The sequence below is a fragment of the Equus quagga genome, chromosome 2 (genome assembly GCF_021613505.1).
Source record: "Equus quagga isolate Etosha38 chromosome 2, UCLA_HA_Equagga_1.0, whole genome shotgun sequence".
NCBI lineage: Eukaryota > Metazoa > Chordata > Mammalia > Perissodactyla > Equidae > Equus > Equus quagga.
The window spans coordinates 16,864,640-16,880,043 of record NC_060268.1 but is presented as its reverse complement, the minus strand read 5'-3'; the positions used below and the strand labels follow the sequence as shown (position 1 = coordinate 16,880,043).

At 36.1% G+C, this 15,404-nt stretch overlaps 1 protein-coding gene across 2 annotated transcripts in view; it reads left to right on the top strand.

Moving 5' to 3' along the window:
- The window catches only part of NUBPL (NUBP iron-sulfur cluster assembly factor, mitochondrial), a 201,883-nt gene that overhangs the window by 81,004 nt on the left and 105,475 nt on the right, over nucleotides 1-15,404 (top strand). For both annotated transcript variants that reach the window (XM_046655351.1, XM_046655350.1), the window contains exons 5-6: nucleotides 2,069-2,108; nucleotides 2,198-2,288. In XM_046655351.1, coding sequence (XP_046511307.1) covers nucleotides 2,069-2,108; nucleotides 2,198-2,288 — 131 coding nt within the window. The remainder of the gene's footprint in view (nucleotides 1-2,068; nucleotides 2,109-2,197; nucleotides 2,289-15,404) is intronic.

Sequence of the window (15,404 nt, the reverse complement as noted above, 5' to 3'; positions counted from 1 at the left end):
TATCACTCAGGACATTCCAAGAGTTTTGGGAACTGTGAGCCAGGAACTGTGGATGAAGAATAAATACATCTGAGCAACATTCTATTTCAGTCATCTGAATGACCAAATATATATATTTCTTATAAATCACAATGCACTACATTTTAAAAATTTTTGTGAAATCCGATTTATCTAATGTTTCTTTTGTTGTGTGTGCTTTTGGTATCATATCCAAGAAAACCTTGCCAAATCTAGTGACATGGAGCTTTTGCCCTATGTTTTCTTCTAAGAGTTTTATAATTTTAGCTCTTACATTTAGGTCTTTGATCTATTTTCAGTTTATTTTTGTATATTGTGTTAGGTAAGGGTCCAACTTTATTCTTTTGCATGTGTATATCCCGTTCTCCCAGTATCATTTGTTGAAAAGATTGTCCTTTCCCCATGAAATGGTCTAGGCACCCCCGTGTCAAAAATCATTTGACTATATATGTGAGGGTTTATTTCTGGGCTCTCTGTTTTATTCCATTTATCTATATCTGCCTTTATGCGAATATCACAGTTTTGATTACCATAGCTTTGTAGTAAGTTTTGAAATCAGGAAGTGTGAGCCCCCCCAGCTTTCTTCTTTTTCAAGATTGATTTGTCTTTTCGGGTTCCTAGAGATTCCATTTGAATTTTAGGGTAGATTTTTCTATTTCTGCAAAAAATGTAATTGGGACTTTGATAGGGATTACATTGAATCTCTAGATTGCTTTGGATAATATTGACATCTTAACAATATTGGGTGTTCCAGTCAATGAACATGAGATGTGTTTCCTTTTTTTTATGTGTTCTCTAATTTCTTTCAGGCATGTTTTGTAGTTTTCATTGTACAAGTCTTTCAACCTCCTTGGTTAAATTAATTCCTAAGTATTTGATTCTTTTTTATGCTGTTATAAATGGAATTGCTTTCATAATTTCCTTTTCATACTGTTCATTGTTAGTGTGTAGACATGCAACTGATTTTTATGTGTTGACTTTGAATCCTGTATTCTTGCTATGAATTCATTTATTAGCCCTAACAATTTTTTTGTGGAATCTTCAGGATTTTCTATAGATAAGGTCATAACTTCTGCTAGTAGAGAAAATTTTACTTCTTCCTTGTCAATTTGGATGCCATTTATTTCTTTTCCTTGCCTAATTGTTCTTGGTGTAACTTTCAGTATTATGCTGCATAGAAGGGGAAAAAAATGGGCATCCTTTCTTGTTCCTGATCTTAGAGGAAAAACCTTTAATCTTTTACCAATGAGTATGATGCTTGCTCTGGGTTTTTCACATATGGCTTTTACTATGTTGAGGTACAAAATAGAGTTTTCCTACTTCTTTGGATCTTTGTACTTTTCAAATTCTTCAAGTAAAGTAAAAAAAAAAAAAATAGAACTTGGGGGCCCACTCCGTGGCTGCATGGTTAAGTTCGCACACTCTGCTTTGGCTGCCCGGGGTTTTGTGGGTTCAGATCCTGGGTGTGGACATGGCACTGCTCATCAAGCTTTGCTGATATGGCATCTCATGTGGCAGAACTAGAAGGACCTACAACTACAATATACAAGTATACACTGGGGAACTTTGGGGAGGGGAAGAAGAAGGGGAAGGGGAAGGGGAAGAGAAAAGATTGGCAACAGATGTTAGCTCAGGTGCCAATCTGTAAAAAAAAACTTATTAGATGTGTGTGTGCGCGTGCAAATATACATGTATACACATGCAAGATAAGCACATGTATGTCGTTTATATATCTATATATATGAATAAAATTGGTAGAGAAAATTACTTATTGAGGCTATTTTAGAAACATATTTGAAAATTACAGATGAATTGTTTCTTAACAAAACTATATTCCAACTATTTTTAGATGTTGCATCTATTGGCAGTATTAGTTGTATGCTTGTATAGTGTTTAAACTGTTGCAAATTGAGGTGAAGCATTTGGAAGTTAAAGAGTAGCAGTAACCTATTTATATTTTTAATTTGACACTCTGTGATAAGAAAACAAGTCAGTATGTTATATATGATGAGTTACTCTTCTAAAAGAAAGATTTTTTTTCTTATTTCAGGCAACCTAATGAGGCCCCTTTTGAATTATGGTGTTGCTTGGTGAGCATATCTTTTTTACTTATGTTACTTTTCAGAATAATATTGACTAACTTATGTAAATTAGTTGTATTTTTGGTTTACTGTTACAGTATGTCTATGGGCTTCCTGGTTGAAGAGACTGCACCAGTTGTTTGGAGAGGCCTTATGGTAATGTCAGCCATTGAGAAACTATTGAGGCAGGTAAGAAAATTGCATTAAATATCCTTTTTTTATGGGCACACTGTGGTAAATGCATTTGCTGATTGGAGAGTTGTTAAAATTTGCATTCAGATTTGAGATATTTTACAAAAGAATCCAGTTGATAGACTGAACATATAATGAGTTATGTGGAGCCAAGACCAAATTTCACTCTTACATGATTTAGTCTTTCCCATTGCTTATGATTACTAAAAATCCTAATGTCTTATTTTATATTGTTCTGTTGCTCTGTGGAGTCTGCAGCAAGACAAGGAAATCTATTTTATAAGTAATCTGCTTTCTTTAGATTTATGGTTAATATCATTGTGGCCAATACTGAGTCATAAGGGCAGTGTAGAAATTCCTCTGATGTAGAAAAAACTTATATAAACCATGTTGCTTGTGATTTAAAATCGCTTCAGAACAAAATGAAACTTTGGTTTACTCTGAGTACATATGGGTATATGTTTATATATATATGTCCAATCAACTTTAATTTATCCTTAAGGAAGAGAACAGTTGATTGGATAATCTAAAAATATCAGGTGGGGTATATGTTATTTATAGGAGTAAATTTTAGTTTTTGCTTAGTAGCTGTGAATTTAGCATTAATTATGTTCTAGGTAAATATTATAAGTAATTTGGATATTCTCTACCAACTTAGAGTGATTACCCCTTATTTATTCAGATTTTACTTTGGGTCAGGCACCATGTTAGAGGTTGACAGTTTTACTCATAGATATTTCAATATTCATTTCCAGAGAAAATGCATAGATGAAATGTCTTGAACTCTGAAACTCTTCTTTTTTCATTGTAACATCTTATGTTTCTTCTGCTGCTTCAGTTCTGATAAATGTGCTCTTTGATCTCTGGTCCCAGAATCTTTCTATTTTCCTAGTGCATTTAAGTCTCTTGGTTGCATTTTCTACTCTTTTACACTCAGATCCCATAGTGGGTTATTTCAGTTATACTCCCAACAATACCCCTTCCCTACCAATTCCTTTGTGACCTTGACCTTTGTTTGTGTGGATTAACACAGCCTCTTTTTGTTAACTTTTTTTTTTTTTTTAGGAAATTCTAAACTATCTTTGTTCAGTTTATAATTAAAGTTAGTTGGTAGAAATTTGGAAACACCAAAAGGAAAGTTCTGATCTTGCGAGAATATTTTAAATATTTGTTTTCCCGCTCCTATGTTAGTGTTATGATTCTGAAGAGGAAATGATTCAGATTCTTCCTGAGCCTTTATAAGTGCCCACAAGAAGGTGGAAATACTTCCTCCTTCCACGTGATCCGAGACTTAGAGATCCAAGTCGGTGATAGGAGATCCAGAGGTCCTGGGTGAGCATCCGTGCTCCCAGCTCAGGGATGCAGGATCCCATAGCCCATCCCCAGCAAGGTGTGTGCCCATTCTCCTTCCTGTTCCTAAGTGTCCTTTTTGAATCTCAGGGACTCTTTTAAATCTCAAATTCCAACAGATGAGGAAAGCAGCCCTGCATTTGAGCCCCTGAGGGTGGAAGAGAGAGAGCGAGTGTGCACATGCCCTCAGGAGAGGCACAGAGCAAGTCTTCCACAAAATAAGGGAGATTAAACCAACTGGGAAGTAATCAGTCTGCGAAAAGATTGCACCAGAAGCTCACTCTTAGATTTAGTACGTGCTTTTATAAATGAAGAAAACTTTTTGAAACCAGAGATGAAAAGATCAAAAGTCTAAAGGAGCTAGAATATATTATTTTTTTATTTTGTGGGGCATTGGGAAGAGAGGAGCGATAGACTCCCCATTCCACATTCTCAGATGTCCTGCCATAACCCAACCTCTTTTACCTACTGCTGAACGTTGTTGGAGGATATAGAATAAGTTTGTTAATTGCCAGCATTATACATTTTTGATTTCCAAATTCAGCCATGCTCTGAACACTTCAGGCATCTAATGTTATTCATTTTTTTTCTCAATGTTTATCAAATGCTCAGCTTAAAAGATATTTGGAGAATTTGGTAGTCTGGCAGAGGACCTAGTGGAGATTTGGAGATTTGGCTCTCTGACACATAAATTATATAAAAGTCAGTTTACTCTAATAAATGCTGAAGATATATTTTCAGCAAACATACGACAAAATATCAGGGTGAAAGATGAGGTGAGAAAATGGATCCGTAACTTATTTTATTGGGATACTTAGAGGATACCTAGAATATCCTCTAGGATATGAGACTGCATATTTACCTTAGAGTCTTTTTGTAAAGTCACTTCTATTATTTGCACATTTTAATGGTAACTGAAAAGCAGATATTTTTGGACTACACTGTGACCCATGGCGACCACCTAAGCTGCTAATTAAGGAGTGGTTTGTTTTTATTTTCTGTTTTGCTTTAGAAAGCAGATGAGCATTTAACATCCTTTGTGAAAATTTAGTAGCTGGATAGATGCTCTCTACAGCAGTGGATTGTGGAGGGTACCTGATTCATTGGCAGATTTAAAAACAAGGGAGTGTAACTTAAATACTGAAGAGTGTAACAAATTGTAAGTGTACAGATAGATGGATTATCTCAAAATGAAACACCTATATAATCATCATTTGGGATAAGATATATAGAATACCAGTATTCTAGCAGTTCTTCTTATGTCCCTTTCCAGTTACTATTTTGGAAGAGAAGATGAATACTTACCAGTCTGCCATCTTGAACTGGAAGTTTGGTTTAAAGTTTTTTTCCCTCTTCCTTACAATACTTTGTTGAGTTAAACTTATACATACAGTGGGATGCACAGATCTTATATGTATAGGTCAATGATTTTTCATTAATGTAATGTATATATACCTATGTAACCATACGCTCGTGAAGATAGAGAACATTTTCATCCCCCTAGAAAGTTTCCTTGGCTACCTTCTGTTCAGTCCCCCACTGTAGGCCATCACTGTTGTCATTTCTATCACCATAAATGAGTTTTGCATGTTCTTATACTTCATGTAAATGGAACCCTACAGGATGTAGCCTTTTGTATCTGATTTCTTTCTCTTAGCCTAATGCTTTTGAAAGTCATCCTCGTTGCATATAAGCAGTTGAGTCCTTTTTATTGCTGAGTAGTATTCCACTGCATGAATATGACAAAGTATTGTTTGTTTATTTCTCTATTGATGGACATTTGGGTAGTCTACAGTTTTTGGCTGTTATGAATAATGCTACTATAGATACCTGTACAGATGTTCATGAGAGTTCCATTTGCTTCACATCTTTGTCAACATTTGGTGTTGTCAGTCTCTTAACTAGTGGGTGTAAAATGGTATCTTCTTATGGTTTTAATTTGTGCTTCCCTGGGAATCGATGTTGAGTCCCTTTTCATTTGCATATTAGATATTGTTGTATCTTCTTTTGTGAAGTCTGTTTAAATTGTTTACTCATTTTTTGGGAGGGGGGTTAATTTTTCTTCTTGTAACTGAGTTGCAAGAGTTTTAATATATTCTGGATGTAAGTCCATTGTCAGATATATGTCTTGGGACTATTACCCCCAGTCTTTGGCTTGCCTTTTGGTGAGCTGGTGTTTTAAATTTTCATAGAATCCGACTTATCAAGAAAAATTTTTTAATGCTTAGTGCTTTTTGTGCCCTCTCTCAGTCTTTGTCCATCTACCCCAAGGTTGTAAAGCTATCCTTATGTATTTTTATCTCAAAGTTTTATAGTTCTGACTTATACATCTTGAATTAATTTTTGTGTGTGAAGTGAGATAAGGGTCAAGATTTTTATTTTTTCATGGTTGTGGTATAATAGGCAATATATTTGTTCTTTGTCCCCAGGTCCTGGCACAAAGCTCCTAAAACCCTTGGCATTTCCTGAGTGACAGGAATGTCTTTTACATTCATATTGAGCCCCTTTTTGAGCACATATGAGTTTATGCTAGTGAGGTACTTAGGGTGGGGCCCCTAGATAGCCTCAGCATGAGGCTGGTCACCATAAAGACCAAGTGTTTGGAGGGTTGAAATTTTCAGCCCCACCCATTGACCTCTGGGAAGGGGAAGGGGAGTGGGCTGCAGATTAAGCTCTATAAAAACTCTTAACAAGGGTGCCATCAACATCATGGCACAGTGAGTTGTTCCTTTTGTCTCTCCCCTCTAAGTTGCAACTAAATGGACATTTATTAAACAGCAGAGAATTCCCACAGGCACAACAGGACACCTGACAGATCCACCCAGCTGTGCATCTGAAGGTGGGTGGACTGGATTCCCAGGAGACAGTGGAACTAGGTAAGTACCACCCTCCTGCCTGACACCAGTGAGCCAGGTTGTGGATCCTCACACAGCATCTGATGTGACTGAAAGAGGATGTGGTGACAGCTTGGCCTGCACATGAATGCTTTTGGAGGGGTAGCCCAGCCCGTGGGAACACGCACTGTGCTGTGGTGGCCCTGCTGATGGGAACTCTCTACACCAAGTGGCAGTGGCTCAGCCCCTACAAAGGCACCCACCCACTGAGCACAGTGCAAGTGAGAAGGCATTCTCTCTGCTCAGAAGGTGCTCTGTTTGCAAAGCACAGCAGCCCACGAGGCCCACCAAGTGGTGGCTCAGCCCCTGCATAGGTTTCCCTTCCACTTAGTGCACAGCAGCTGAGCCAGTCCCCTGTGGAGCACAGAAGCCCTTTCTATGGTGCTGACTAACCTCCCTGGTGCAGAGGCCCTGCCCACATAAACACAACCTGCAGAGTGGCTGGGGCTAGTCCAGGGAAATGCAGAGTAGCCCTACCTGCAAAACTTCCAGCAGACTGGGCAGGATCAGAAAACACAGCTTCTGCTCTCCTGCATTGGTGGCAGGTGGATTCAGTGACCTGATACTACCACAGATGTGCCAGCAAAGGATCAAGTCATCAAATAACATGAAGAACTACAGTAACGCTTCAGAGCAGAAAGAAAATGACAAGTCTCCAGAAACCAATCCTGAGGTCACAGAAATTTGCAATCTAAGTGAAAGAGAATTCAAAATAGTTATCATAAAGAAATTCAAGGAGTTACAGTAAAATTCAGAAACACAGTTCAGTGAACTCAGGAATAAAATTAATGAGCAGAAGGATTGAAATCACCAAAGAGATTGAAACTGTAAAGAAAAGCCAAACAAATTCTAGATATAAAGAACACAATGAGATTAGAAAATAATGTAGAATCCATAAAAAGTAAACCTTATGTTATGGAGGACAGAATTAGTAAATTAGAGGACAGAAATATAGAAGTGCTTCAGGTAGAAGAGGAAAGAGAACTAAGATTTTTAAAAAGTGAAGAAATTCTTCAAGAAATATCTGCCTCAATTAGGAAAAGCAATATAAGGATTATAGGTATTAGAGAGGGAGAAGAGATGGAGAAAGGAGCAGAGTGCTTATTCAAAGGAATAATAGCTGAGAACTTCCCAAACCTTGGGAAGGAACTGGACTTACAAGTAAATGAAACCAATGGAACTCTTAATTTCATCAATGCAAAAAGACCTTCTCCATGGCCTATAATATTACAAATGGCAAAAGTCAATGACAAAGAAAAAATATTAAGGGCAGCAAAGAAGAAGAAAATAACCAACAAAGGAACGTCTATCAGGCTTTCAGTGGATTTCTTGGCAGAAACCTCATAGGCTCGGAGAGAATGGGATGATATACTCAAAATACTGCAAGACAAAGTCTTTCAGCCAAGAATACATTCTCCAACAAAACTATCTTCAGGTTTGATGGGAAAATAAAAGCTTTCCCAGATAAACAAAAGCTGAGAGAGTTCATTGCCACTAGACCTCCCTTACAAGAAATAATGAAGGAAGCCCTCATACCTGAAGCAAAAAGGCAAAGGTTTACAAAGCTTGGAGCAAGGAGATAAATAGAAAAAAATCAGAAAAATTCAGCTCTCTATCAGAACAGGCTGGCAAACACTTAATTATAACATAAAAGATAAAGGGAAGTAAAACATCAAAAATAACTATAAACACTTCAGTTTAGTCACAAACCCACAACAGAACAAAGAAGAATTTGTAACAACAATAACTCTGAAGGGGAAGAGGAAAAGGATGGAACCTCCTTAGGCTAATGGAGATAAGAGGCTATCAGAAAATGGGCTATCTCATCTATGAGATATTTTATACAAACATCATGGTAACCTCTAAACAAAGAATCAGAATAGAGCCAGAAATCATAAATAAGGAGAAAACGATCACAGAAAACCACCAAACTTAAATGGCAGTCAGAAATACAAGGGAAGAGAAACAATGGAAATATAGAACACCTGGAAAACAAGAGATAAAATGGTAGTATTGAGCCCTCATATATCAATAATCTCTCTAAATGTAAATAGATTGAATTCTCCAATCAAAAGACACAGAGTGGCTAGATGGATTGAAAAACAAGACCCAACAATATGCTGCCTCCAGGAAACGTGTCTCAGCTCTAACGACAAACATAGGCTCAGAGTGAAGGGATGAAAGACAATACTCCAAGCAAATGGCAAACAAAATAAAGCAGGTGTTGCCACACTTATAACAGACAAAATAGACTTCAAGATATAAAAGACAATGAGAGACAAAGAGGGGCAGTATATAATGATAAAATGGACATTCCACCAAGAGGAAATAACACTTCTGAATATATATGCACATAACACAGGAACACCAAAGTATATAAAGCAGCTAGTAACGGACCTAAAGGGAGAAATTGACAACAGTAAAATAATATTAGGGAACCTCAACACCCCACTTACATCAATGGATAGATCATCCAGACAGAAAGTCAACAAGGAAACAGTGGCCTTAAATGTAACATTAGATCAGATGGACTTAATAGATATATATAGAAATTCTATCCCCGAACAGCAGAATATTTATTATTCTCAAGTGCACATGTAACATTCTCCAAGGTAGACCATATGTTGGGAAAGAAGGTAAGCCTCAATAAATTTAAGAAGATAAAAATCATATCAAGCATCTTTTCCGATCATAATGCTATGAAACTAGAAATCAACTATAAGAAAAAAGCTGAGTAAGCCACAAATATGTAGAGACTAAACAACATTCTACTGAACAGTCATTTCACCAATGAAGAAATCAAAGGAGAAATAAAAAATACCTTGAGACAAATATAAATGAAAATACAACATACCAACTCTTATGGGATGCAACAAAAGTGGTTCTAAGAGGGAAACTTATAGTGATACAGGCCCACCTCAACAAGAGAAATCTCAAATAAGTAACCTTAAACTACACCTAATAGAACTAGGAAAAAGAAGAACAAAACCCAAAGTCAACCGAAGGAGGAAAATAATAAAAATTAGAGCAGAAATAAATGAAATAGAGACTAAAAAAAACAGAAATAAGGATCAGTGAAACTAAGAGCTGATTCTTTGAGAAGATAAACAAAAGTGACAACCCTTAGCCAGACTCACTAAGAAAAAAAGAGAAGTCTCAAATAAATGAAATTAAAAATAAAAGAGCAGAAATTACACCAGATACCACAGAAATGCAAAGGATTATAGGAGAATACCGTGAGAAACTATATGCCAATGAATTGGATAACCCAAAAGAAATGGATAAATTCTTAGACTCATACAGCCTCACAAAACTGAATTGAGAAGACATAGAGAATCTGAATAGACTAATCACCAGTAAAGAAATTGAAACAGTAATCAAAAATCTTCCAAAAAACAAAAGTCCATGACCAGATGGCTTCTCTGGAGAATTCTGCCAACCATTCAGAGAAGATTTAATACTTGTCCTTCTCAAACTCATCCAAAAAATTGAAGAAGATGGAATACTTCCTAACTCATTCTATGAGGGTGCCATTACCCTGATACCAAAACCAGACAAGGACAACACAAAGAAGGAAAATTACAGGTCAGTATTGCTGAAGAACATAGATGCAAAAATCCTCAACAAAATATTGGCAAACTGAATACAGCAATACATTAAAAGGATCATACACCATCATCAAGTGGGGTTTATATCAGGGATATGGGGATGGTTCAGCATCCTCAAATAAATCAATATGATACATCACATTAGCAAAATGAGGAATAAAAGTCGCCTGATCATCTCAATAGATGCAGAGAAAGCATTTGACAAGCTTCAACATCTATTTATGATTAAAAAAAAACTCTGAATAAAATGGGTATAGAAGGAAAGCACTGGGGCCGGCTCTGTGGGCAAGTGGTTAAGTTCGCGCGCTGCGCTGCGGTGGCCCAGGGTTCAAATCCTGGGCGCGGACATGGCACCGCTCGTCAGGCCACGTTGAGGCGGCGTCCCACATCCCACAACTAGAAGAACCTGCAACTAAGATATACAACTATGTACAGGGGGCGTTTGGGGAGATAAAGCAGGAAAAAAAAAAAAAAAAGATTGGCAACAGTTGTTAGCCCAGGTGCCAATCTTTAAAAAGAAAAAAAAAAAGGAAAGCACCTCAATATAATAAAGGCCATATATGACAAACCCACAGCCAACGTCATACGTAACAGTGAAAACCTCAAAGCTATCCCTCTGAGAACAAGAACAAGACAAGAGTGCCTATTCTTGCCGCTCCTATTCAACATAGTACTGAAAATTTTGGCCAGAGCAATTAGACAAGAAAAAGAAACAAAAGATATCCAAATTGGCAAGGAAGAAGTGAAACTCTCGCTGTTTGCAGATGTCATGACTTTATGTATAGAAAACCCTAAAGAATTGTCAGGAAACATCAACAACTACAGCAAAGTTTCAGGACACAAAATCAACTTGCAAAAATCAGTTGCATTTCTATACACTATAATGACCTAGTGGAAAGAGAAGCCAAGAATACAATCCCATTTACAATCACAACAAGAACAACAAAATAAAATATATAGGAATAAGTTTAACCTAGGAGGTGAAAAACCTATACACTGAAAACTCTAAGATCTTATTGAAAAAATTGAAGAAGACATAGAGAAATGGAAAGATATTCCATGCACATGGATTAGAAGAATAAACATAATTAAAATGTCCATATGACTGAAAGCATTCTACAGATTCAATGCAATCCCAATCAGAATCCCGATGACATTTTTCATGGAAATAGAACAAAGAATCCTAAAATTTATATGGAACAACAAAAGACTCCGAATAGCCCAGGCAATTCTGAGAAAAAATAAGAAAGCTGGAGGCATCACAATCCCTGACTTCACACTATACTACAAAGCTATAGTAATCAAAACAGCATGATACTGGTACAAAAACAGACACATAGATCAATGGAACAGAATCGAAAGCCCAGAAATAAAACCACATATCTATAGGCCTCTAATCTTCAAGAAAGGAGCCAAGAACATACAATGGAGAAAGGAAAGTCTCTTCAACAAATGGTGTTGGGAGAACTGGACAGCCACATGCGAAAGAATGAAAATAGACCATTATCTTGTGTGATACACAAAAATTAACTCAAAATGGATAAAAGACTTGAATGTAAGACCTGAGACCATAAAACTCTTAGAAGAAAATATAGATAGTACAGTCTTTGACATTGGTCTTAGGTATATCTTTTCAAATACTGTGTCTACTCAGGCAAGGGAAACAAAAGAAAAAATAAGCAAATGGGACTACCTTAGACTAAAGAGCTTCTGCAAGGCACAGGAAATCGTGAACAAAATGAAAAGACAACCCACCAACTGGGTGAAAATATATTCAAATCATATATCCAACAAGGGGTTAATTTCCATAATATGTAAAGAACTCATCCAGCTCAACAACAACAAACAGCCTGATCTGAAAATAGGTGGAGGATACGAACAGACATTTTCCAAAATATATAAAGAACTCATACAACTGAATAACAAAAAAACAACCTGAACCAAAAATGGGTGTAGGATATGAACATACATTTTTCCAAAGTAGATATACTGATGGCCAACAGGCACTTGAAAAGAAGTTCAATGTCACTAATTACGTCACTAATTATTAGGGAAATGCAAATCAAAACTACAATGAGATATCACCTTACACCTATCAGAATGGCTGTAATCATTACCAAGACGAAAAATAGCAAATGTTGGAGAGGGTATGGAGAATGCTGATGGGAATGCAAACTGGTACAGCCACTATGGAAAACACTATGGAAATTTCTCAAAAAATTAGAAATACCATTCTATCCAGCTGTCCTACTACTGGGTATTTATCCAAGAACATCAAATCAACAATTCAAAGAGATTTATACACCCCTGTGTTCATTGCAGTATTATTCACAATAGCCAAGATGTGGAAGCAACCCAAGTGCCCTTCTAAAGAAGAATGGATAAAGAAGATGTGCTGTATATATACAATGAAATACTGCTTAGCCATAAAAAATACACAATTGTCCCATTTGCAACAACATGGATGGACCTTGAGGGTATTATGTTAAATGAAATAATCCAGAGAAAGACAATCCCCATATGATTTCACTCATATGTGGAAGATAAACAAACACATGGATAAAGAGAACAGATTAGTAGTTACGAGAAGGGGAAGGGGTTAGGGGCGGTGAGCAAAAGGGGTAAAGGGGCAAATATGTATGGTGATGGATAAAAACTAGACTATTGGTGGTGAGCACAATGCAGTCTATACAGAAACTGATATATAATAATGTACACCTGAAATTACACAATGTTATAAACCAATATGACCTCAATAATATAATTGAAAAAAAAATCTAAGAGAAAAAAACCCCCCAAACACCTCTTGAACATTATTTGATGAGCTGCTGGGTTGGTGAACACATCCACATGCTGGGTGGGTTTTACACCCTAGTTCCATGTGTACCGAAATTCCTGTGCTCAGGGTCTTTCTGGACCTTGCCTGTGTACCCCTTCATCTGGCTGTTTATCCATGTGTTTGTTTATCTTCCACATGTGAGTGAAATCATATGGGGATTGTCTTTCTCTGGATTATTTCACTTAACATAATACCCTCAAGGTCCATCCATGTTGTTGCAAATGGGACAATTGTGTATCCTTTATAATATCCTTTATAATAAACTGGTAAATATAAGTAAATGTTTCTATGAGTTCTGTGAGGTGCTGTAGCAAATTAATTGAACCTGAGAAGCAGGTGATGAAAACCTCAGATTTATAGCCAGTCAGTGTAGAAGCACAGGTAACAATCTAGACTTGCAGTTGGTCTCTGAAGTGGGAGCAGTCTTGTTGGACTAACTCCTTAACCTGTGGGATCTGATGCTGTCTCTTGGTAAGGTCTGAATTGAGTTGATTGCTTGGTTGTTGGAAAACACACATTGTAATAGTTTATCTGTTTGTTCCAGCATTATTTGTTTAAAGACTTCGCTTGCCCTGTTGAATTGACTAGATATGTTAGATGAAAATCAGTTGAGCATAGGTGTATGGCTCTGTCTCTATTCTCCCTATTGTGTTCCATGATCTAGTTTGATCCTTAGAGTAAAACTATACTGTCTTGATGATTATAGCTGTATAGAATGTTTAAAATCAGAAAGTGTGAGTCCTCCAACTTTTTTCTTTTTCAAGATTGTTTTGGCTACTCTAGGTTCTGTTACATTTCCATATAAATTTTGGATTCAACTTATTTTGTGCAGAAAAGCATGTTGGCATTTTCATTAGGATGGTATTCAACATATAGAGCGGTTTTAGGTGCATTGAGATACTGAGAACATTGAGTGTTCTAATTCATGAGCTTGGTATGTTTCTACATTTATTTAGATTTTCTTTAATTTCTTGGAGTAATATGTAATTTTCATTGTATGGGTCTTGTATGTCTTTTGTTAGATTTATTCTAAGTATTTTGTGGTTTTTGATGATACTGCGAATAGAATATTTTTTATCTTTAATTTCAGATTGTTTGCTGTTAGCACATAAAATTTATACTATTTAGTTTTGTTTATTAACCTTGTATTTTGTGACTTTGCTAAATTTCTGTTTTTAAGTAGTGGTTTAGTAGCTTTCTTGGTGCCTTCTACGCACATGATGTTGTCTTCAAGTAAAACAGTTTCATTGCTTCATTTCCATTATATGCCTTTTATTCCATTTTCTTGTCTTATTATTGCATTGGCTAGTACTGCCAGTATAATGTTGAACAAGAAAGATGAGAGCAGACATCCTTGTCTTCATCTGGATTTAGGGGGTAGGTAACATTAAATATTTCATCATTGAGAATGATGATAGCAGTAGGTTTTCACTGATGCCCTCTCTCAGGTTTTGGAAGTTCCTTCCTGTTTCTTTGTTTGCTGCTGTCAGCAACAATTTTATTGTGAATGGGCATTGAATTTTTTCAGTTGCTTTTTTTGTCCATTTATTGAAGTGATCATGTGGTTTTTCTCCTTTATTCTATTAATGTGGTGCTTTACATTGATTGATTTTCTGGTGTTAGACCAACCTTGCATTCCTGAGATAAATTCTTCCTGGTCATGACACTTTAATTACAATAAATAATATTGTAATTATTTTTAATATATTGCTGGATTCAGTTTGGTAATATTTTATGAAGGAGTTCTACACCAATATTTATGAGGCATACTGGTTTGTAATTTATTATTCCTGTAATGTCTTTTTCAGGTGTTGTATGACAGCTATCTTGGCCTCAAAAAATGAGTTCAGAAGTACTTCCCTCCTCTTCTGTTTTGTGAAAGAGTTGGAGTAAAATTATTAGCTTTGGTTTAAAGTTTGTATTTGATGGAATTTACCAAGGAAATCTGGGGCTGGAGTGTCTTTTTATTTTCTCTCCTGGGTAGAGAGAACATTTCTGAGGGCTAATTCTACTCAGATCTGTAATTTCATCTTGTTTTACTTTTGTTGTGTTGTAGAGGAACTTGTTCATTTCACCTGAGTTGCAGAATTTATACGTGAAGTTTGTTCATAATATTGCCTTATTACCTTGTTAAATAGGATATAAAATCTAGCAATATTCCCTCTTTATTCCTACTATTGGTAATATGTTTTTTCTCTCTTTTATTCTTGGTTTTTCTCACTAAGGACTTATCAATTTTATTAATTTTTTCAAAAGATCAACTTTTGGTGTTTTAAATTCTCTATTTTATATTTATTTCTTATTTCATTGTTTTCTGCTGTATCATTATTTTCTTTTATTTTTTCTTTCTTTTGTTTCTTTTTACTTTTTTATTTACTTCAGGCTTAATTTGCTCTTCTTTTTCTAGCTTCTTAAGGTAGTA